At 39.1% G+C, this 23,591-nt stretch overlaps 1 protein-coding gene across 1 annotated transcript; it reads left to right on the top strand.

The window, feature by feature from the left end:
• Nucleotides 1-440: 440 nt before the first annotated feature.
• Nucleotides 441-23,358, top strand: LOC114154423 (AT-rich interactive domain-containing protein 3A-like). The gene is made up of 6 exons (XM_028033504.1): nt 441-458; nt 712-1,278; nt 8,587-8,659; nt 15,540-15,723; nt 17,632-17,897; nt 22,847-23,358. Exons 1-6 carry the CDS (start codon nt 441-443, stop codon nt 22,978-22,980), a joined length of 1,242 nt encoding a protein of 413 aa, XP_027889305.1. The 3' UTR covers nt 22,981-23,358.
• Nucleotides 23,359-23,591: the final 233 nt, after the last annotated feature.

Here is a 23,591-nt window from a genome sequence, read left to right as displayed (position 1 = left end):
AATTTTACACAGAGAATTGTAAAAAAGAAACAACTGCAAGACCTGTTAGTAGACATTTATCAATATTCACACAGTCATCCTGCGTAAAACGTGTGCAAATTCTATTCTGAAAATCAGACAGCAGAAAAACTGATAAAAATGCTTCATAACTCAGATGCAATATCCTCAAGTAAAGTTTACTGAGTGTCAGGAACATGATTTAGCCATTGCTCGGCATCTCAGAGGTGTAGCCTAGTCATCTTGATGAAAGAGGTGTCTCAGGATCAGAGGTGTTAATGCGTTGGTAGGGCTGGTCTCTGCATTCATTGTGATGAACAAGCACCACTTGTTGCCAAATTCAGGTCAGGTCACCCACATTCAACACTTATCTTTAGTCAATCAAATATTTAAATTTTGTATTCTTGGATTGAAAGTCAACTTTGAATAACTCCTGGAAAAAGATGGCAAGCAAACGTATGGTAAGTGTCTTTATTTCTGTCTAGATGTTAAACCTCTGCAACTTCACAATAGCTCAGGTTTACTTTGTCAGTGTGTCAATAACTTGAGCTGATGTTACTTAAGTTATTTTATATTTTACTTTCTTGTAGACATTTTCATATTTTAAGTGACCCAAATTATTTCTGAATCAATTAGACTCATCACAGCAGACGTTTTTAGCTGAAAATGCAAGTAATCAAGGGGTAAAAAGATTAACTTATGATCTCTTGACAGCCTGGCTCCTGCTCGGCCCCCCGCAGCCTTCCACTTCAGGCGGCATCTGAACCCTGCTACAGCGGCTTCCACCATGCCGTCACCGGGGGCGGCGGGACCAGTCTGGAGGCGGTAATGGACAATCTACAGCGCCAACAAGCAGCTCGTTTTGCCGTAGAGGAGAAGCTCCAGCAGGAGGGAAAAAACAGAACTTTCCGCAGTGTGGTACAGTCCCAGATCCACCAGCAAGCTGTGGCTTTTAGCCACTACCACGGCGCGCTTGGCAACACTCTCGCAGCTGGAGCTGGTTCCTCCACCGGGATGATGCGTCTTCACCGGGAGGACAAGGACGGGAATTTAAAACCTTGCACTGGTGAGGAGGTGTGGGTCACAGATGGGCAGGAGATCACTGATGAAGAGGAGAATCACAAAGACATGTCAAACTCTTTCCAACTCCATGAAGCTTGTTTGTCTCCAAAGGGCGCTACGGTGCGCTTCCTTACCACTGATCAAGTTTCACGCACAGAGTCTCCGTCCGCGCACTTCCATTCCCAGCAAGAGTGGACCTACGAGGAGCAATTTAAACAGGTAAGGGAACGCCGAGTCTTCGCTGATAACCCTTTTCAAAAAAGGAGTTAAAGACTAATCTGAAAAGTAAGAGGGCAATAAATGCCTCTATTTAATTTGATCATCACCTCTAAACTCATAATTTAATGTAGTAGTTTGGTTTTCGTCAGTTATTAATTTTGCTTTACTTACAAAGATTGAACTGGCGAAATCCTTAAAGGAACCAAAATCAAGAGGAGTGGTTTTAAGAAGTCGGAATACTCTGCGCAAATCCAAGCATCAGTTTTTGTTTTTTTTTTGTTTTGTTTTTTTAAATAAATACTCATCGGCCACTAAAAAAATAACTTGTAACAATAATAGATCACTTTTCTGATCAACCTGGACAAACAGTAGACAACAATCTTAAATTATGTTCAGTGTAATAATAGAACTGAAAACTGCAGTCTCACAAAGACACTTTAAAAATGTCTATGCTCCGGGGTGTGCACAGATTGACGCTAGGTGGTGCTAGAGCCCTCGACCTTTTCCCCTTTTAGGAAAAAAAAGCCCTTTTGATTTGTTCTACAGTACGGTGCCCCCTAGGGGACATGGGAAATTTTTTTTTCTTTTGCGTTCCCTCGCAAAACCTTTGCGTTCCCTAGCAATACTGTACTGGTCAGTTATGCAGCATAATTGAATACTGTAACCCTTTCTTACTGTGGGCGCCGTACTTTCTGCTTTAATATAAGGTTATGTGAGGTTTTTCCATGAATGTTAGTATCTTTTTGTGAAATATCTGAAGTTTTATATCTTTCTTTAGGATAGAAAGGCACCACAAACCTACGATATAAACAGAAACTTTCCATAAGTAGGAAAGAAATAAAAATACATCCTAATTTGGACGATTTCTGAGTTATTATCGCGGGTAATAAATCATCTGACAGTTTTGATTGTGTCTCTGTTGTGTTCGTAGTCTGAATGGTTTAAAGAGCTGCTTTCAGTGCCGCTCCATCTTCGCCTTAACAGACATATCAGGGAAGGCAGGTGCTCATGGAAAAATAATATATAATGATACAATAATTTATATTGCTATTCTCACCCTGTGGTTTGTACTGTGAAGTATTTATTTTTCATTTAGCTTAACCAATTCTGATTATTTTTTCTTCAAAATCGCTGAATTTTCCCAGTCAAATGCTCAGAAGCGAAGCCGGTGAGGCAGCAGCGAGTTGAGCCTCACCTGGGATTGATCAACCTCTCACTAACTGCACTGGCTGCCATTCTATGGTAGCATGCTCGTCCTGTCTGTGTGTCGCCAATAAAATGGCTAAAAAACATTTAATGTATGAACTGATTTTTCATAATTTAGTTTATGCATATAATGTCCAGTGTTTTTTGTCACCAACTGTGTGTGTAACGTGTTTCATGTGCTGAGGAGCGATCAGAAACCAGAGAACAGATTCGAGGTGAGGCAGGCAGTTCTCTTGCCTCAAGGAGGGGGCGCTCATGATCCCAAACATTGTGACTCCACAACTGCAGAGTAAGAGACAGTAACAGCGAGGTAGTCATACAGTAAAGTGCAGCAATATATTTAGAGTTTTCTCCTCGTACCACAGCAATCACTTATAAATAATCGCAAAATAAACATTAACCCTAAAACCATACTACTGCAACAGACTGAATGATCTGCTCTTTGTGTGGGAAATATCTGGGTGTTTTTTTAGGGGCGTTGTTGTTAGTTGCTATGGCAACGAGTCTGTGTATAGCTTGGCCAATCCAGAGAGCGAGAAAGATGTGGTTTTGAGTTGAACTTCAATGGGTTTCCCCTTTGCTGTGGAGCATAGCACGAAATTAATAATACCTAAATTTCCAAGTTTGATTGAGTTAACGGAATTATTCTACCGCAGCAGCGCAGCTATGGATGACATGTAAAAGAATTGTCTTTTTGCCCTCCAGCGTTGTCCGCATGCGCGAAATTTTCTTATGTTAACAATAACATGCAGGGGGTCTATTCTCTCTCTCTCTCTCTCTCTCTCTCTCTCTCTCTCTCTCGTTTTGAAAATGTAAAGAAATTACTGGGTAACTTTTTTTGCTGACGATACGTTGCAGACAATACTTAAACACACAATTATAGAGTCTTAAAAACAACCCAAGAAAATTAAAATTGAAGTAAAAATCTATTAATTTCCAGTTAAACAATCAGATCTTAAAATACAATGTAGTGCTGGTTATACAGTATTTAGAGCATATATTTACATGGAATAAATTAATTAAGAAACTTCCCAGACCTTCAAGGTCCCTCATACATACTAACATTTTAAAGCTGTTTATTGGTGACAGAGTTGTTAAATTTGATGTAATGGTTTCATTGTAGATACATTAAACAATTTTAAATTGTTTAATATTTAAATTTAAGATTTAAAGTAGCTGTAAAGCTTACTTTGTAAAAGTGCAAAACAATCTTCAAAGTTAGATTGTTGTGTTAGCAGAGCTCCTGTCTTATCTTAAGTTTAAGCTTTGTGTTTGAGCTTGGTTTATTCACAAATACATCTCGGCAAGTTACAATGACCAGTGATTGGTTTTAAGCTCAACCAACTAAACTTGGCCTGTGGGTCCCATGGGAGACAGTAGCGACCTTTCAAATCTATTAAAAGAATTAAAGTCATTTGGGTCTGTTTGAAAATATTGTTGTTTTTTTTTATACGATATTTATAGTAAAATAAATACTTTACATGGATAAAGTGGAAATTGTCATCCTTTTCAAACTTTCAAATTACCCACAATTATTGACATGCGCTACCTGTAAATGAATCCAGTGGGTTTGTCAGAAGCTAACTAATTGAGGGTTGCAATTTGCCCCAAAATAAACACCTGGAGAGACTGATCCTCTGAGAAAGTGTTGGGATTTATAACTACGGATGCGCTGCAGTCACAGAGGTTAGGTGAAAACTAATCGGAGAAAAATGTTATACGTGGGGAACATGCACTTAAGACATGTTTTACCCAGCGTTTCGAGGGAAAAATATAAAAGAGAGATAAATTCCTGTGATCAACCTCATGAGCAGCTGCATACTGCAGTGATTAATGGTATAACTACCACCACTGCATGAAGGTTTTGGTCATTGTTACATTGCATGTTTAATGGTTAAATCAAAGATTAAATTGCCAAATTGGGTTCATAACAATACGGTAACTATGTGCTGCGTCTACAAATGGATGCAGTATCTTTGTAAAGCAACTTTTCAGAAAACTGGCAGGGAGAGAGAAAGATGAAAGAAAGTGGAGAGAGCCTGAAAGAAACCTGAAACCATAAAATATATCAGTAAACAGAAAGAAACACTAGTCTAAAGAAACAAGTCCAAAGCACAAATGATAATAATAAACTGATTTAACACAAGGAATTAGCTAAAATGGCAAGATCTAAGCAATAAAGAAATGATCAAAGCAGAAATACACATGAAAGCCAATTAGGGCTGGGCAATTCTGCCAAAAAATTATATCACACTATATTTTCTAAATACCTCAATTATGATATCACACATGATATTCCACATTTTCTGCCTTTTTGAGGGTTCTCTCTCTCTCTCTCTTTCTCTCTCTCTCTCTTAAATTATATTAAAACTTAATATAATTTTAAATATATATATATTTATTTTCCATTATAAAGTAATTCATACAGTCATATTGTATATATAAATATAAAGACATAAAAAATTACACAATATGTTTAATGAGTCAAAGAAAATATACAATTGATAAATAAAAATGTAAAATAATGTGACTAACAAAAAACAGCCTGATATCAGCTACCAAATGGAAACAACAATACTTTACTAGACAAGTTAAACAAACTCTTGTGGTTAAACAGAACATTAGTTTTACAAGATGTTAAAAAGTATTTTCCCCCTCATGTTTTTTTTAGACACAAACATTATGTGCAAAACTAAGAATCTTGTTTAATATTTTTTAAAATGCTCTAGAGCAAAATATACAGTAAGGACAAAAAGTATGCAGACCTCTAAGTTTTTCATTGCATTTGCAGACATGACTAGCTGCAGCTGATTAGCTTCTTCTGTATGTTTCTGAGCAGCCTGTGCAGCAGCAGCAGCTTGAATTACTCAGCCAGGCTCGACGGGTGAATTTAGCGTTTTATTTTCTTTGATGAAGATCAGCCATGATCATCACAGTCACCACAGTTACCTCAGTCACCGTGAAAACTAAAACATATACAGATATTAGAATACAAAACATAAACTTACAATACAAACAACAAAACGTACCTCGCTGCTTCTGTATCAACACTGAGTGTTGATTTCTTTGTGCCAAACATCTTGACAGTTCAAGTCATTCATTGGCACAATGATTCTACCAGCTTTTATAGGTCCTGTCCTCATTAACCACAGACAGGCCCTGTCCCCACTAACCACGGACAGGCCATGTCCTCATTAACCACGGACAGGCCCTGTCCCCAATAACCACGGACAGGCCCTGTCCCCAATAACCACGGACAGGCCCTGTCCCCAATAACCACGGACAGGCCCTGTCCCCAATAACCACGGACAGGCCCTGTCCTCATTAACCACGGACAGGCCCTGTCCTCAATGACCACGGACAGGCCCTGTCCCCAATAACCACGGACAGGCCCTGTCCCCAATAACCACGGACAGGCCCTGTCCTCATTAACCACGGACAGGCCCTGTCTCCATTAACCACAGAGAGGCCCTGTCCTCATTAACCACGGACAGGCCCTGTCCCCAATAACCACGGACAGGCCCTGTCCCCAATAACCACGGACAGGCCCTGTCCCCAATAACCACGGACAGGCCCTGTCCTCATTAACCACGGACAGGCCCTGTCCCCAATAACCACGGACAGGCCCTGTCCTCATTAACCACGGACAGGCCCTGTCCCCAATAACCACAGACAGGCCCTGTCCCCATTAACCACGGACAGGCCCTGTCCTCATTAACCACAGAGAGGCCCTGTCCCCAATAACCACAGACAGGCCCTGTCCCCATTAACCACGGACAGGCCCTGTCCCCAATAACCACGGACAGGCCCTGTCCCCAATAACCACGGACAGGCCCTGTCCCCATTAACCACGGACAGGCCCTGTCCCCAATAACCACGGACAGGCCCTGTCCTCATTAACCACGGACAGGCCCTGTCCCCAATAACCACGGACAGGCCCTGTCCTCATTAACCACGGACAGGCCCTGTCCCCAATAACCACAGACAGGCCCTGTCCCCATTAACCACGGACAGGCCCTGTCCCCAATAACCACGGACAGGCCCTGTCCCCAATAACCACAGGCAGGCCCTGTCCCCAATAACCACGGACAGGCCCTGTCCCCAATAACCACAGGCAGGCCCTGTCCCCAATAACCACGGACAGGCCCTGTCCTCATTAACTACGGACAGGCCCAGTCCATACAAAAAATGTATGTACCTCACATTTTTTATATGTGAGGTAAATACAAAAAAAAACATTACAAAGTGTAAATACCATTAAACAAAACAAAATATAAACCACCAACAATGCAAATCAAAACAGACAAACATCCATAAACAATCTGCGACATTCTTAATTTAGAAAATTCACTTTCAATCATTCACTTTAAATAGTCTACAAATTTAAATAATTTAGACAATTAATTTGAAATAGCTCACTACCCATTACAGCCTGATATCTTTGCAACTCCAGTCCACCGAGTGCTGACAAAACGGTCAGGAAATATTTATCCTGTTTCATCTCGCTGGCCCTGAGCTTTGAGTTAAACTTCAAGTTATTTATTTTTTGGGGGGAAACATTGGTGTTTAAGAGAGTTTTTTCGCTGTCGCTGGTCAGACTATAAACCATCTGACCAGCTTCTTTGTTTTTATAGTGGTTCAGTCGTGTTTGCTTTCACCTTTACAACTTTAATATTGCTGCATGTGTGATGGTAGGGTGACGTATTTACGCCATGAAATTAGTACATCACAATAAAATGTATTTTCCGGTGTTATTGTGAACAATTTGATATGGCCCAGCCTTAAAACCAATGGACCAACACCTACAGAACAGAGACACACAAATGTTATACTTCCAATCCATGAGTGACATTCTTGGTTCTTCTTCTTTTCACCTTGCAATCAGCTGAAGGGTGTTCAAATGAACAGGGTGTCAGAGTCAATAGTGATGAAACCCTTTTGGCAGAGAGAGAAACATGGGATATGGACCTAGCACTGGTGATGTCATGCTGCAATGGGTCAAACTGAATGTATTTATTTGAAAGTGTTTTGCAGATTCATTTGACAATACATTTTTGTTTATAATCAACAAAAATGTATTGTTTCAGCCATGGTACTTGAGGTTATTGTATATTTTTAATGGACATCAGTTTAGAGTTCAGGGGCCTCATGTATAAAGCGGCAAAAGTGTTAAAATTCACCTAAATACACTGAAATCTGACTACATTCCGTTATTTAGACCAAGAAGTCTCAAACCCGATGCTTTTTTAAAATTATTTTAATATTGTATTGTTTAAATGTAAACGATGAAACTCAGCCGCATTGGTCCTCAGACAATAACCAAACACGCACAAAAAATAAAGAAAATAAAAATAAAAAGATGTGAAAACCTCACTCCAATGTAAATAGTACTTTTCCTCAGTTTTTGTCTCATAAAGATGTAACTCATCAGTCTGTGCGCCGAAGCGCATGAAATGCATCTATGGGGTCATTTCATTCTGACTGAAAAAGAAAACAGGGTTGGATCAGCAGATTAACTCCAGGCAGGTCATGTTGGATTATTTTTAAGGTGATCAGGTGTGGAGACAATCACACGCATATCAGTAGCTGCATAAAGGTGAGCCGCGTAAATGTGGAGCTCTTTGGCTCTGATGGAGAACATCGCCAATGGAAGGATTCAGAGGGAGCGATTGATCAGAGATCATATTGATCTGCTGGGAAATGTTGATGATAGTTTATTAGTGTTTAGATTAATCCAGACTGATCATCCTGGATCTCTGAGCAAAACTTTAAAAAGGAGCCATGGTACCGGTACCGGTACCATGGTTATACTAATTTACATATGTATTTATGGGTAGTGACAGGGCTAACCAGCAGCTGCGCTCAATTTCCCACAAATTAGGATTTATAAAGGAAAGATGCGCAGCCACGTGCCTGAGCACGGCTTTATACATCCCGATTTTCTTGTGCGCTGCACTTTTCTAAATTTGTCCGTACGCCAAGTCTTAGTGTGAAAACTGTGCATTCTTTGATGCATGAGGCCCCAGGTCTCTGATGTCACTGAATCAAGGTATTTTTCTTTGATGAAAAACGTTTATTTCCAGTGATTTCTCTGTTTTTCAGTTGTATGACCTTGATGAAGATGAAAAGCGCAAAGACTTTCTTGATGACCTTTTCAATTTCATGCAAAAACGAGGTAAGCTATTTCACAAATAATGTGGATCTATTTGTGGCCATTTTAATATATATATTAAAAATCCCATCTCATTATTTGGGGAACCATAAACAGGAACATTTCTTAAGAGCAATTTTGGGGGGGGGGGGTCGGCAAAGTTAAAGTTAAATGTAACGTAAAATGTGGTTTAAATAATATTTTTTGTGTTCAAGCCTTAGGACCCAAAATGACTAGTAAGTAGCAAAATAAATGTGTTTTTCTCAACCTAGTGAGACCCACAGAAATCAAACTAAGATTCAAATGTTTAGATATGAGTTTGGTTCAGTGTCAAAGATTTAATCGATTTGAGCCCCTGCCCTTTTTTATCCTTGATGCCCCTAGTGCCCATTTTGAGTTTGTTTTTTTTTTCAAAAAATTTTGATTTTGATTTTTATCTGTATGTCAGAAGGCCTGCTTGTGCCCCTCAGCAATAATATTTAGCTATATATAATAATTTAGTAAAAATAAACTAGTCTGGCTGCCCTCAGTCTTAATAATGACTCTCAGAGCCTCCATGTTGTTCAGACTCCGGGTCCATGGTGAGGAGGAGGCGGATCTGTACCTCTAACTATCAAATTATGGGCAAGAATATTTTTTCATACACTGGTTTGTGAATAAAAACAGGTCTGATGTTGACGTTAGAAAAACTGTTTCTATTTATATTTTGTCCTTGCAGTAGCAGGAAAAAACCCGCCTCTCCCCTAAACACAGAAATGCTTCGACTGCAGAAAAAACCTCTGACTTTAACTTCATCATTCTGCTAAATGCCCGGTTCACTACAGGCAGTCTGAGTCGGTCCACCGACAGGTAGAAAGAATGTCTGTCTTTATATCAAGACATCCTGATATAAGACATGGTGTTAGAAAAATGATCTAAGTTCATTTACTTGTGAGTTTATTTTAAAGGTTATGTTTTCATATTATTATTTTGTGTGTTGTTTACTTGACTTCTTTTCTTTTGTGATACACTATTAACTGTATTTAGGATGTTTGCCTGGAAGCTAGAAACATTAACATATTCCTGTGTTATCAGCTTCCTGTGAAACTAATTAGTAACGGTCAGCCTTGTGACCTTGTAAGGGCATGTCCACAGAATGTTCCAGAACATCCTGTGGTAAAGGTCTTTGATCAATTCTTTGTGTGACTGTGTGAAAAAGCTCAACCTCCCTCCTTGTAATCATAATAAAAGGCAGTTGGGGACGAAGAGCCGGCGGAGTTGATCACAGACAGTGTTTAACGGCGGTTCTCCGCGTCTGGCTCTGCTCCCCTCTTCTGCAGAAAAGTAATTTGTGTCTCTGGTTGATTCCTTGCAGGTTACGAACTAAAATAGACCCAACACACGGTACCGACTGTCACCGCGAGTCGTGACACAGATCAAAGCCCAGTACCACCTGGTACCACCTGCTGACTGTTCGCTCTGCTTCTCCTTAACGTTTCTACCAGGCGGTTTAAAGCCGCTGCTGATGGGATCTGGGCTGGAGGTTCGCAGCTGTAAATAGAAGTTATTGCAGAACCTCAAGTGTTAAAGGAAGATTCAGCCCAGAGCATTTAGTGTTCACAAAATAAACATCAGAGAAAATATTGTAGCAATAATTAGAACCACAGCATAAAGCCAAACATGCCACAATGAAATGAATCAAAATGACCCTAAAGCATCGGGGGACTGACAGGGGCCACCGGGGGATTAAAGGTAGATTCCAGAGATGTGCATTGCAGCAGCTGTTCCTCCAGGGCCGGATCAAGGTAATATGGGGCCTTAGACAGAACCGCCCTCCCCCCGGAACCCGTCCTACTAAGAACCTCAGCATCACTAACATGTTTAAATATAGATAAGGTGAATCTGTGAGAGGGAGACCAGGTTTATTGGCCGAGTTTAAAATCAATCACTGATTATTGGTTATGTGCTGTGATGTATTTGTGAACAAACCCAATTCAAACACAAAGATTAGATTACCATGGCTACACCATATTGTAGCCATGGTAACACAACAATCAAACTATCAAGATGATTCTTTAAACTTTTACAAAGTAAACTTCCTAATTAAATCCTAAATGTACTATTTATTTTTCTCAGCTCAATGCATTAAATAAATAAAATGTAATAACATCTCTATAAATGATGCTACAGGTTTAGATCTATGGTCTGCGTTACAATTAAACCATTTCTTGGGGCCCCTGAATGTCTGGAGGCTCCTGAATGGCCCCTACCAGCAGCTACTGAGTTTTCTTTGCCTTGATATCTCAGTCTTATAATTCTAGGTCTCAGAGGTGCTAATATCAAACTATTATATATTTATATACTATTATATAAAGCCAGGTTGTTCTAGAGGTTAAATAGATATTATTAGGGCTTATTTAGTAAAATGGCAGCAATTTTGCTTATTTCATAACTTCATAACCAGAGACCGTGATTTCAACTGGAGATGAGGACTATCCTCTCCACCCCCTTTTTTTTTTCTTTTTTCCTCTTTTTTTTTACATTCAATATATCACTCATTTGGCTGTCCGACACTTTGAACCATGCCTGGGAATGTCTGTCTGTATTTTGTATATGTAGGCTGTATCATAATCATAGTATTTAAGTGAGTAATTAATTAAACAAAAGCCAAAATCCAACTTACAAGAAGGTACATTGAAGGAAGCTCAGAAAAAATATCCAAAAACTGAAGACATGAGGGAATCACAAATAGGCTAGGTGAGATGAGGAAACAAGACAAACTGGTGACTAGTGACAGAAAGAGAAGAGCTTAAATACTGGGAGGTAGGGTATGGAAGCAGTGGACTGATGAGTAAATTGATAACAGGTGTAAGTGGTTAGAGCAGGAGCTAACTGAGGGCGAGAAGGAGAGAGAAAGTGTCACAGAGAAACGGTAAATAATTCTAGCACTAAAGAATAACTTAGACTAAAGAACTAGAACAGAAAATAACTAGAAATATGAAAAACATAGCAAGAATCACTAAGGAATACCAAAAGTGGAAAATAGGGAGAACTAAATAGAGAAACCTAAGGAACACCAAAAATAACAAAAATCTAAAGCCAAACTCAAACGAACCCGGATCCCAACAGTATTATCCTGTTTTGTTAATAAACTTTTTGAGAACAATAATAAAATATAACCTGATTTCTTGTGGCCCTGGAATCAATGGTATTCTTTATTTCAAGTTTTTCCCCATTCTGATTGATCCCTAAATCCACAGACAGGACTTTATCTTTATGTTGAGGGGGGGACTTAACCGCACTTACCCAAAAAAACTCAATTAAGTAAATGATTATAATAATTATCCCAAATCCATACAATTGTTTAAAAAATGACCTCCAAAGATTATCAAGCTAACTTTAGGTTCAGTTAGGGCAGTGGTGCCCTAAGTGGGGCCTGGAGGGCCGGCATCCTGCATGTTTTAGTTCTCTCCCTGGTTTAATGCACCTGGATCAAATGATGGCTCATTAGAGGCCTAATGAGCCTGACATGCTGAAAAGGTTGTTGGTACCACCAGGGAGAGAACTAGAACTTGGAGGATGCCGGCCCTCCAGGACCCACTTTGGGCACCACTGAGTTAGGGGTTTTCAATATTTTTCCCCTGGTGGATCACCATCAGTGGTGATGGAGTAGTTAGTAGATTGTACAACTCAGTTGAGTGACATTGGTGACTGATTTATTAAACTATGTAACTTATGATAAAATAATAATCAACTGTTAGTGACAATTTTTACTGTCACTGACAATTTTGTCAATAGTGACAATTAAAAACTGTTTTTAAACTGAAACCATGAAAATAGACCATGTTCAAAAAGTTTAAATAGTATTTAAATTATTGAATTATTATATGTATAGAGGGAGAGAGAGGGAGAGAGAAAGATAGATAGATGATATAGATTAATTACATGTAAGCTGTTTCCAAGCCTTAATTTTTGTAAATTATGATGACTACATGCAATTAAATCACTCATATTGCACTGGCATTTTCATAATGAACAATTATACTGTCACAATTCTAAAGTGGTTAGGGAAGACTGGCCACTTTAAAATTGGTCAGAAGATATAGTCTGTCTTCTGACCATATCCAATTTTAATTCGGCCCACATCATTTCAAACATAAGTCTATGTGGAATAATGGAAGTGCTTCTAACTTGAAAGCAAAGACAGACAACCCTCTTTTTAAAGATTCTAGAAAAAACAGGAGAGACAATGGTTGTAATGGCTTCCTTTGTGTTTTGATAAATTCTCTAATGATTTAGCGTTGCACCCAGATAGGGTCATTAATTGATTAAAGTAGCACCAGCAGCTTTTTTTTCTCAAATAAGTCAATTTTAGTTTAAATAAAAAAGAATAGAATCGTCAAGGATAAGCCAAAAAGTTTTATGAAACTATTATTTTTTTTTATTATTAAAAGTTAATTAATTTACCAAATATTTATTTTGTCTGGATTCACAAACATATACATTTTAAGTTCACTTATTAACATCTTTCTAGGAGGTGATTAACACTGACAGCCAGTAATTACAGCAAGCCAGTAAAGAACCCTAACCATTCTTAGGCCAACTGAGTTAATTTGAAGATATTTCTTTAAAGTCAGCATATATGCATTCATGAGATGGATGCAAGTTCATCCACTGAACTTAAGACCTCTGATCAGCTCCTTAAAACCTGAAAAAAAGAAAGAAAAAGTCACAAGGATGCATTTTGTGTTCCTGTTAACATGAGATTATACACAGCATCACAGCATGCTATCAAATTGTTCACTCTTCTATCAAACTGACAATTAGACTTTACTGTAGCCGTCTTGTTCTCACTCGTTTATGGGTTGATCCACCACAGATGGTAAGGTTTTGTGCTTCTTAAACATGGAAGAATTTCTGGGGAGACTGCAGAGACAGCTCTTTTCCCAATGAAGCCGCTGACCTGCCAGAAAAAATGAATTCAACAAAACACCACCTAATAAAAAGAAACAGACATATAACAATATCTTGTGGACAAAGCTAAAACTATCCGGCTTGCTTACTAGTTATTTCACAAGTGTTCTGCAAGAGCCAACTCCTATGGAAGAATTTCGGCTCTGAAAAGAGATGAAAGTCCCAGTTCCATTTTTGTCTTTATGTTAGATTTCACTTAGTCTTTGTAAGTTTTATTTTGTATCTTATGGTTATTTTATTTGTCAGTTTTTGGTAACTGAGGTTTTTGTTTTGTTTCGTTTTTGTAATGGGGATGTCATATTTTTTCCATGTTCTTTCTCATGTTTGTTTGTTGGTTGGTTGTTCTGTTAAAAAAAACAATAAAAAAGAAAGTTGCAAAAAAGAAAAAAAAACCTCATGGCATTCTTGTTCAGATTAAGCAAATGATTTTAATGTTATTTCATTCTTTTCATACGTTTTGCAGCTCAGTGTTTCCAAGCCAGAGGTAATGGTTTACTATTTGTTAGCGACAACAATTCAGCTACTGTCAGAAATGCATTATATGTTTCCTGATTGTGTGAAGTATGGTCAGATTTAAGTAAAATATTTTCCTAAAATACAAGGAGTTAGTTGAAACATTGTCCATCTGTTGACCAGTATGAATTTGCAGTATTTGCATCTGTTGCAATTTAAACTCGAATGACCAAAACGTGTGAGCGCACGAACAGGAAATCAGCCAACACAGAATAACCAGAGTTTATCTTTTTTATTCTTTTTTAGCGCTAAAAAAGAAAGAGACGCTTACCCTTACAGGCTAATTTGTTGTAAAATGAATATGACCGAATTTACACAGCATCTGATCAAAAACGGAAGAATCACTGGTTATATCTAAAAACACGCCCAGTGGTTGCCTGATGTCGTACGCCAGCTAAGTTGCTATTTCTACAAAGGCCTTTGTGTAAAAGTGAAGAATTCCATGTGTGTAACAAACTGTGTGTGCGTGTCCTTGATAAGCGTCTCAACACATCCTATTACAAAGATTAAAATAGTGTAGCAACACAGAACCAAGATCTTTGAACATCTTACGGTTTTGGAAGAAATCATTGCACTTGAAGAAAACCTGTATACCTGTACATTATTGCTGTAAGGCATCAATACCAATGTTATAACACTTTGATCTATGAGACAGATTGTCTGTTCTGGAATTTAAATTATTTGTTTTGCTGCTATTGTGCTAAGTTTTTTTATTCTTAAATGAATAATGATGTATGCAACTTTGCACCTTTTGTGGATTTGGATTGAAAGCACAGGAGGACTTTGGCCTTGGTTAATAAAATTGTATTCTTTAACTTCCCATCACAGTAAAACAAAGCTACAATTACTGGGTGTAATTGATGCAATTGTACCACTGTAGACAATTCCTCAGTGCTTTCTTCTCTCTGGAAAGGGACATGCTGCTGTTTGCACTATTTTCCTGCCTTATATTGATTGCTATTATGGTAAATCCAATGGGCACAATAGAATTCTGTCAGCAAATGCAGGTTAATTATCTCAGGGTCAGCTACTATAGAATTGTCACAAAAACCTTGTTCTTCTCTTTATGTGTGGCACTAAACTGCAGACTTAATATATTAGACCATCTTTATTTGACAAATAGTCTTTTGTATCTGTAAAGTTAAAGATTCTTTAACTTACATTAATACATTTCCAACAGCCCCAATAAAACAAAGTTTGTCTGTCATTTTAAATTTTTAGTGCATCAAATATGAACAGTAGACAATGTGATAACATAAAAATACAAACTGATAAAATGCTAAAAACTTTTAAAAGCTATATCCTTTTCATTTAACACAACTGTCAGATATTTGACTGGCTTAAGATAAATTGGCCTTATAAGAAGATGCAGAAGCCTATTGACGGGAGGAACCAAGGTAATAGAATTGATCCTGGTTATTGTGTTTACTTTCTGCAGGGACTCCAGTGAATCGAATTCCTATCATGGCAAAGCAGGTGCTGGATCTCTACATGCTCTACAAGCTTGTCACAGAAAAAGGCGGCTTAGTGGAAGTCATCAATAAAAAGATATGGCGTGAGATTACCAAAGGCCTCCATCTCCCAACCTCTATTACTAGTGCAGCATTTACTCTCCGAACACAGTAAGTATGACTAGTTTTAGATAAGCTTCAACAAGAATATTTTTAAGACTAGATGTGTTATTCATATGTGAGACATCCTTTTTATTTACAGTCTGTAAAAAGAAAGAACATTCCTTTCAAATACTAAAATTGTACATAATGCTGTATTTTGTGTTGTAACATAACAGCTAATGGCAACTGGAATCTGTCAGACATTCCTCAGTGCTTTCTTGTTTGTGTTTAAATCTAAATTAATTTAGAATCAAGACAGATCATTGCATTTCTATTTAACAGCATCTGTAGAAAGTATTAACACCCCTTGGATCTCTTACTTTTTTATTGCTTAAACAAATCAATCATGATAAACAAACTTTTCTGTTTTTAACAAAAGAAACTACAAAAATTCCATTAATGTTAAAGTGAAAACAAATTTCTACAAAGTACAGACTGTTAAATAAAGATATGTGACAAACAATAAGTGATTGGATAAATGTTAACACCCTTCAAGTCAATATCTAGTAGCTGCACCTTACCTGCAGTCACAACAGTGTTTCTGGCTAGGTCTCAATCAGGTTTCACATCTGGATGGTGCAATTTTACCCCTTCTTTGCAAAACTGTTCCAGCTCTTTCAGGTTGCGTGGTGAACTTTTAAAGTTCAGCCACAAATTCTATTTCAGATTCAGGTCTGGGTTTTGACTCAGAAAAAATCCACCTTATAGTCTACAAGCAATTTCTGTGTAGGTGTAGCTGGATGCTTTGGGTAATTGTCTTGCCAGAAAATAATTCTCTGACAACTTAGTTCTCTTGCAGATAGAAACAAATTGTTCTCCAGAGTCTTCCTACGTTTGGCTGCATTCATTTTACCTTCTACCTTTACAAGCCTTCCAGAGCCTTCTGCTAAGAAGCATCCCTATAGCATTATGCTGCCACCACCACACTTTTGATGGCTTTTGATGTCCTCCAAATGAAATGCATCGTCTTGTCTGATGGCCAAAAACCTAAATTATGGTCTAATTAGACCAAAGAACTTTCTTCCACTTTACCACATGCCTTTTGGAAAACTACAGTAGAGTTTGCCAAAAGGCATGCTTCAGTAGTTGCTACTGTCCCATAAAGCTTTGACTGGTGAAGAACCCGGGTGACAGTTGAATGTAAAGTATCTCACATTTCGGCTGCTGAAGCTTATGAATTCTCTCAGCATAGTCATGGGTATTGTTGCAGTGCAGCCAGTTTCCCTTCTGTGCAACAGCCAGGTCTGTTTATCCGTACCGACCAAAACCCCTTAGTGTTATTACCTTGAGAAATAATGAGATTTGGCTAAGTATAAAACAGACTTTAATGCTGAAAATGATCAAATGTTGCAAGCCATACAATTCATTCAAATGGAAAAGATACAGAATGACATTCACCATCCAAAGCTAAGGTCCACTTACCACACCTTAGGGATGACACCAAGTGAAGCAAAGATTGTAGCTCGAGATCTGTTTTTATCTTCTCCTCATTCTACATTGTCTCTAAGAGGTGTTGGTCTACGTTAATCAAATTTTTTTATGTGTGACATGTTGCTTGATTCAGGCAAATATATCTAATATATCAAATATATTTATAACTGTAACTGAATTTCATGCAATGTCCACTACCATAGAAATTTTCTTTCACTTTACACTGACTTGGAATGGGTGGTGGTGTGTGATTCTGTGCTCACCACTGGTTTGTTCAAAATAGAGCTGACTACCTAGTTAGGGTAGGATAGAGTAGTTACCCTAACCCATCCTTCTATTACCTCCACAACCGATTCAGTAAGGGGAGTGGGAGAATCCTTTTTATATTACAAGTGAATTTTAACACTCAGATAGTATTTTGACGCTACAAACTAATATTGAAAGATGCCTCATTGTTCAAAGGAAATTGTGTGCTGTTTGATGCAGGTATATGAAGTACCTCTATCCATATGAATGTGAAAAGCAGGGACTGAGCTCTCCTGGTGAACTTCAAGCAGCAATAGACAGCAACCGTCGGGAGAGCCGTAGGCAGAACTACAGTTCTACCATCTTCAGCTATTCTGTCGCAGGCCCACAGACTTCTCTCCCAACAACAAAAATACAGCCACATGTACCAATGCTTTCTCACCAAAGCAACGTTATCACCCAGGCTCCTTCTGTCAAAAGAGGTAAGATACTTGTTACCAACTTGAGACCAGATTAAGACAGATACTTGTGCTAAAACATTTCAACTAATTTTAAAGAGCCAGTATTATCTAGGCACCTAGTGCCAACTGATAGCACAATCAAGTGACTATAGGCACTTTTCCACCAGCAAGTGGCGCTCTAGCCGGTTAGTGTGTGGTTTGGTTCTACTGCAGTGAGCTTTTCCATTATCTGCTCTGTTTCTCAGTATCGTAGACTGGCTGTGAGCAGCAACTCTCATCAATGGCGAACCTCAAGGTTGTGGTTCAGATGGACTGAACCACAACCTAATTTTGTCTTATAGAAATTCATTGTGACATAATGATAAAGACTCAGATCAGCTGATTATTTCGAAACACATATACATAAAATTACATTCTGGCACCTTATTTTTTAAATGCAATGTAAAGGTTTAGCCATGCATGAACTTTTATTATTATTATTATTATTATTATTATTATTATTATCCAGGAAGGAAAAGTTCACATCACAAGCTAATGTAAATAAATTGGTTAATAATAAATTGGTTTTGGGGCTTGGTCGCCCTTGAGTTGTGACACTAGCAGCTTACCAGGCTTATCTCCAAGCTTAAAATTCCTTTGCAAATATGTTCAAAGTGAGTTACTAACCTGTCTGCTCACAATTCAATTCATTACATTCATACAGGGGCGCTGCCAGGAATCTTGGGCCCCATGACAAAAAATTAAATTGGGCCCCCCCACGCAGCTGCTGTTACAATTTTTTATAATATTCTTTAATTTTTTTTAGAAATAGTCTATCTGACCTATCAAAAGCGTCACAATTTTAAAGGCTTGCCTTGCTTTCTTTGGTCCAATACTGATACTAGCACAATATTTACTGCTCGTGAATTTTACATGCAACAGTCGACATACAGTATGCAAGTAGGTTGCTTAATTTTTTTCTATTAGTTTTAGATTACTGAAATGTCTCTCCCCATGAGTAACAGTAAAAGGCAAGATGCAAAATATACATGAAGCAATACAGACTTATCAAAAATGCTATGTAATTGCATTTTATTCAAGCCTCAATATATAACTTTAATAAAAAATGTTTTCTTCATATTTGTTAAAGCTGGCACCATTTCAGATAATCTGTGAATAGATCAATCTCCTCCACCTGCTCCCTGAGCTGCTATTCCTGGTTAAAGTGACACAACATTCTGACCAAAAACAACCAATCAGAACCAGGAGGAGGGTCTTAGTGCTGTCAATCAACCTCATTCACTCACTGCTAAATGTGCTAATGGTGGAAAAACAACTTATCATTACATAAACAATTTTTATCTGCTGTCATTGCTAACTAGACTGAACATTCACAACAGGCTGTGCTAGCTACAGCATAGCACAGAGCGAGGGGGAGAAAGGATGAGCAGCCACATGAGATTGTGATTGACAGCACTAAAACTCTCCTGCCTCTGATTGGTTGTTTCTAGAACGCACTGGGACACGGCAGAGGAAATAAATTTTTCACAAATTATCTCTCATGCCATACTGTCACAACATAATGAGTTTTAACAAATACGTAAAAAAATTTTTTTTATAAAAGTTACATACTGCAGCTTTAATTCCACTTAGGAGAGGATGGGTCAGGAGGGACGTGGGTTAGAGCTGCTGCTGACTGACTCATCTGTTGTTAAGTGGTAAAAGGTACAGGTACATGTTCAATATATGAATATGTTGGTAATTTCTTTCCTTAATTCATTAAATGCTAGTGAAAAGGAGGCAAACAGTCTGTAGCTAAGCTAACTATGCTGAATGGTTGATAATCTCACACAGTCTACCCACCTCTCAGAGAAAAACTGGGTTACAAATTGACACTTTACCCCTTTCTCTCGCTGTCTCTCTAATTCTTTTTAAAACTTAACTTTATTAGTTTTCTTAGCAGCACAGTAACAACCACAGTAGTTCTTGTCATCTACTGGCTGCTGCTGAACATGTCACCGTCAAGCGCTCCAAGCAGGAATGAAACATTTCATGCAGATCCAGGGGGTTCAGGGCAAATGTGTGCTTTTTGGTCTGTGAGGGAGACCATTTGATTTTTACTGCTAAAAACAATTTTAGAAAACACAGTATAATTAATTTTGCAATTGACAGGGACCCATTTTTTTTACTTTCTATGAAAAAAAAAAAATTGTGGAGGGCCCCCTGTTGGTCAGGGGCCCTTGGAATTGTCATAACTTTCCCCCCCTATGTGGCACCCTTGCATTCATATCTAAGTTGAAGTATTTCATGAAAAGTATTGTTTAGGGGAGAGAGGAAGCTTCAGTAATGAATACAGAGAATGATGATGGTTTACATGCATTCAGTTCTAATTGGCACCAGCCAGCATCTGGTTGGTGAAGCAAAAAACTACTTTGTGAAAGTTTTCTGCCCAGTAATAATGCATTAGATTGGGTAGAGCCAGAGACACCCTTTTTTCTGTCTCAGATGGAACCTCATACAGATTCTGGGGTGTACATCACCCCAGGTGAACAAAGACTGGAATACTCTGAAAGAGATATATAAATCTTGGCAATATACTCATTTTAATATGCTACTATGCATCACAATTTAAATTCTGTTCTAAAGAAAGGGAAGGGCCAATCATTTTCTGTAATTTGGAGTGCAGTTATTAATAGGAAAACATTCACTCTTTAGGAAGTTCAACTTGAAAATTTACTAAAACTGTGAGGATTTGGTTTTCTGTGTGTCAATTTAGTTCATATGTTGTCTCATCTGCCCCTGATTGATCCCAGCGGTGCCCTGTTTCCACTGATTACCTTCCCTGTGTATTTAATCCCACCTATGTCTGTGTTGTTCTGCTGAGGGACTTTCAATGCTCATGTGGGCAATGTCAGTGAGACCTGGAGGGGTGTGGCTGGGCAGAATGGGCCCCCCTGATCTGAATCCGAGTGGTGTTCTGTTGTTGGACTTCTGTGCTCATCTTGGATTGTCTATAACGAACACCATGTTCAGGCATAAGGGAGTCCATATGTGCACTTGGCAACAGGATACCCTAGGCTGCAGTTTGGTGATCGACTTTGTGGTCGTTTCGTCGAATCTGCGGCCGTATATCTTGGACACTCGGGTGAAGAGAGGTGCGGAGCTGTCCACTGACCACTACCTGGTGGTGAGTTGGCTCTGGTGGTGGGCAAGGATGCCAATCAGATCTGGCCTCAACAAACGTGTTGTGAGGGTCTGCTGGGAACGTCTGGCAGAAACTCCCGTGAGACGGCGGTTTAACTCCCATCTCCGGCAGAACTTTGAACAAGTTCTGGGGGAAGTATTGAGTCTGAGCGGATCATTATTCCACATCTCCATTGTCGAGGCGGCTTATCGGAGCTGTTGGTTGCCGCCTGTCGCGGCGGCAATCTTTGAATCCGCTGGTGGGCACCAAAGGTGAGAGATGGAGTCCTATCGGGCGTTTTTGCCTGTGGGACTCCAGAAGCAGCCGATGGGTACTGACAGCCCAAGTGGCATGCAGCTCGGGTGGTTGCTTAGGCAAATACTTGGGCATGAGAGGAGTTTGGAGAGGCCATGGAGAAAGACTTCTGCACAACTTCGAGGCAATTCTGGTCCACTATCTGGAGTCTCAGAAGGGGAAAGAAGTACAGAACCAACACAGTTTATAGTGGGGATGGTGTGCTGCTGACCTCAACTCAGGACATTGTGTTCTGGTGGGCAGAATACTTCCCACCAACATGCCTTCCATTTAGAAAGCAGAGCCTGGGGTCTGTGGGTCGGGCGCTCCCATCTCTGGGGATGAGATTGCCGAGGTGTTAAAGAGCTCCTCAGTGGCAAGGACCTGGGGGTGCATGAGATTTGATGCGACTCTGCAATATTGCATGGACATCGGGGGTAGTTCCCCTGGATTAGAAGGACAGGATGGTGATCCCCCTTTTCAAAAAGGCGGCTGTCCCACCTACAGAGGGTTCACACTCTTAAGCTTCCCTGGTAAAGTCTATTCAGGGGTCCTGGAGAGGAGGGTCTGTTGGATAGTTGAACTTCGGATTCAGGAAGAGCAGTGTGGTCATGGAACACTGGACCAGCTCTACACCCTCAGCAGGTTGTAGAGAACACACATATATATTGTGGGGGTGGGCGTGTGTGTGTGTGGGCGTGCGTGGGTGTGTGGGGAGGGGGTATGCGGGCGTGTGCGTGTGTGTGTGTGGGCATGTCTCTTATCCTGTCACTGTGTGTCAGCATAACATAAAGCCCTGTCTGTCATACAACAATCATCAGGTTGTATGATTTGGATGATAAATTCAAGTTGTCTTGCTAGGAATGCTATGAGTATGCATAGATCTCAGCAGTGATCCAGGTCTGGCAGTCAGTGGGATCCTGACTTCTTTGTGAATTACTAGCTTCTGACCAGGGTGGTGCCATAGTTTTGGATTCTAAAGGTCCCAATATACTTGAGCATACTCGGGCATTCAAAGAGGTCGGCATGTAGTTGAAGCGGACTCAACGCGGACATCAGCGCTAAGGTTAATTTTTATGACACCATACGAGTGCTCTGTGTCACACAGTAAACTTCTCAACGGGAAACGGTGTTTACAAGCCCATAACCCTTCACTACACATAACAATGTGCAACAAAATATGATGCTAACTTATAACAATTACACATAACATGACCCTAAAAAAGGACTAAAACACAGAATCATTACATTGTGTATGGAAAAGCAATTTCTGGACTGAGCTAAGCTCTTGAATCCTAAAAATCACTCCCTTTAGTTTTTTTGGGGGGGGGAGGTGTCTTGGAAGAAAATATTAACCATTTGTGATTGTATTTGTAATGGTTCCCAGTTGTGTGCTATGATAGAGGTCTTCCATAACTCATATCTTTTTATAATTGTGTCTCCAGAACACTTAATAAATTTATTATCCTGTCACTCTCCAAACTCTCGCAATACTGCTCTTGCTTTTTCTATTTCTTTTCTAAATGCTCATATTGAGTTTTCCTCTCTGCCCCTGTGCTTTCTCTCTTGACAGATGATAGACAAGAGTCCATATTGAACCTGTCTACCAACGGCATTAACAGCATCAACATGTCAATAGAAATAAATGGAGTTGTCTACACAGGTAAATAGAGGAGTCTTTTGCTGGTGTAATTGCAGTGAGGAAACTCAATAAGTTATAGCAGCACCCTAGTGTTGAGTCCTTTACACAATTTGATGTCTTTTCTATAAAATCCAGCCTGATGAAGCAGCAGCCCTACAGAGTTTAAAAAGTTAGAAATCTTGAAAAGGGACCTTTGGATTTCAGGTCGAAGGAGCTTGGTGTGTGTGTGTGTGTCTGTGGGAGAGAGAGCGTACAACATTTGGCAGCCTTCATATCCAATGTATGTCTTCTTTTTAAAGGGGGTATTATGCATTTATGACTATAGGAAATGTATAACACTGCATTCACATATGTATACATATGCATATACGTACATATGCATATATATATATATATATATATATATATATATATATATATATATATATATATATATATACAGTACAGACCAAATGTTTGGACCCACCTTTCTAATTCAATGGGTTTTCTTTATTTTCATGACTATTTATAAGGCAAGAAATCCCACTTATTAACCTAACAGGGCACACCTATGAAGTGAAAACCATTTCAGGTGACTACCTCTTGAAGCTCATCAAGAAAATGCAGAGTGTGTGCAAGCAGTAATCACAGCAAAAGGTTG

The sequence above is a fragment of the Xiphophorus couchianus genome, chromosome 12 (genome assembly GCF_001444195.1).
Source record: "Xiphophorus couchianus chromosome 12, X_couchianus-1.0, whole genome shotgun sequence".
Taxonomy (NCBI): Eukaryota; Metazoa; Chordata; class Actinopteri; order Cyprinodontiformes; family Poeciliidae; genus Xiphophorus; species Xiphophorus couchianus.
Note: the sequence above shows the minus strand (reverse complement) of the source record. Positions and strands in the feature narration are given on the sequence as shown.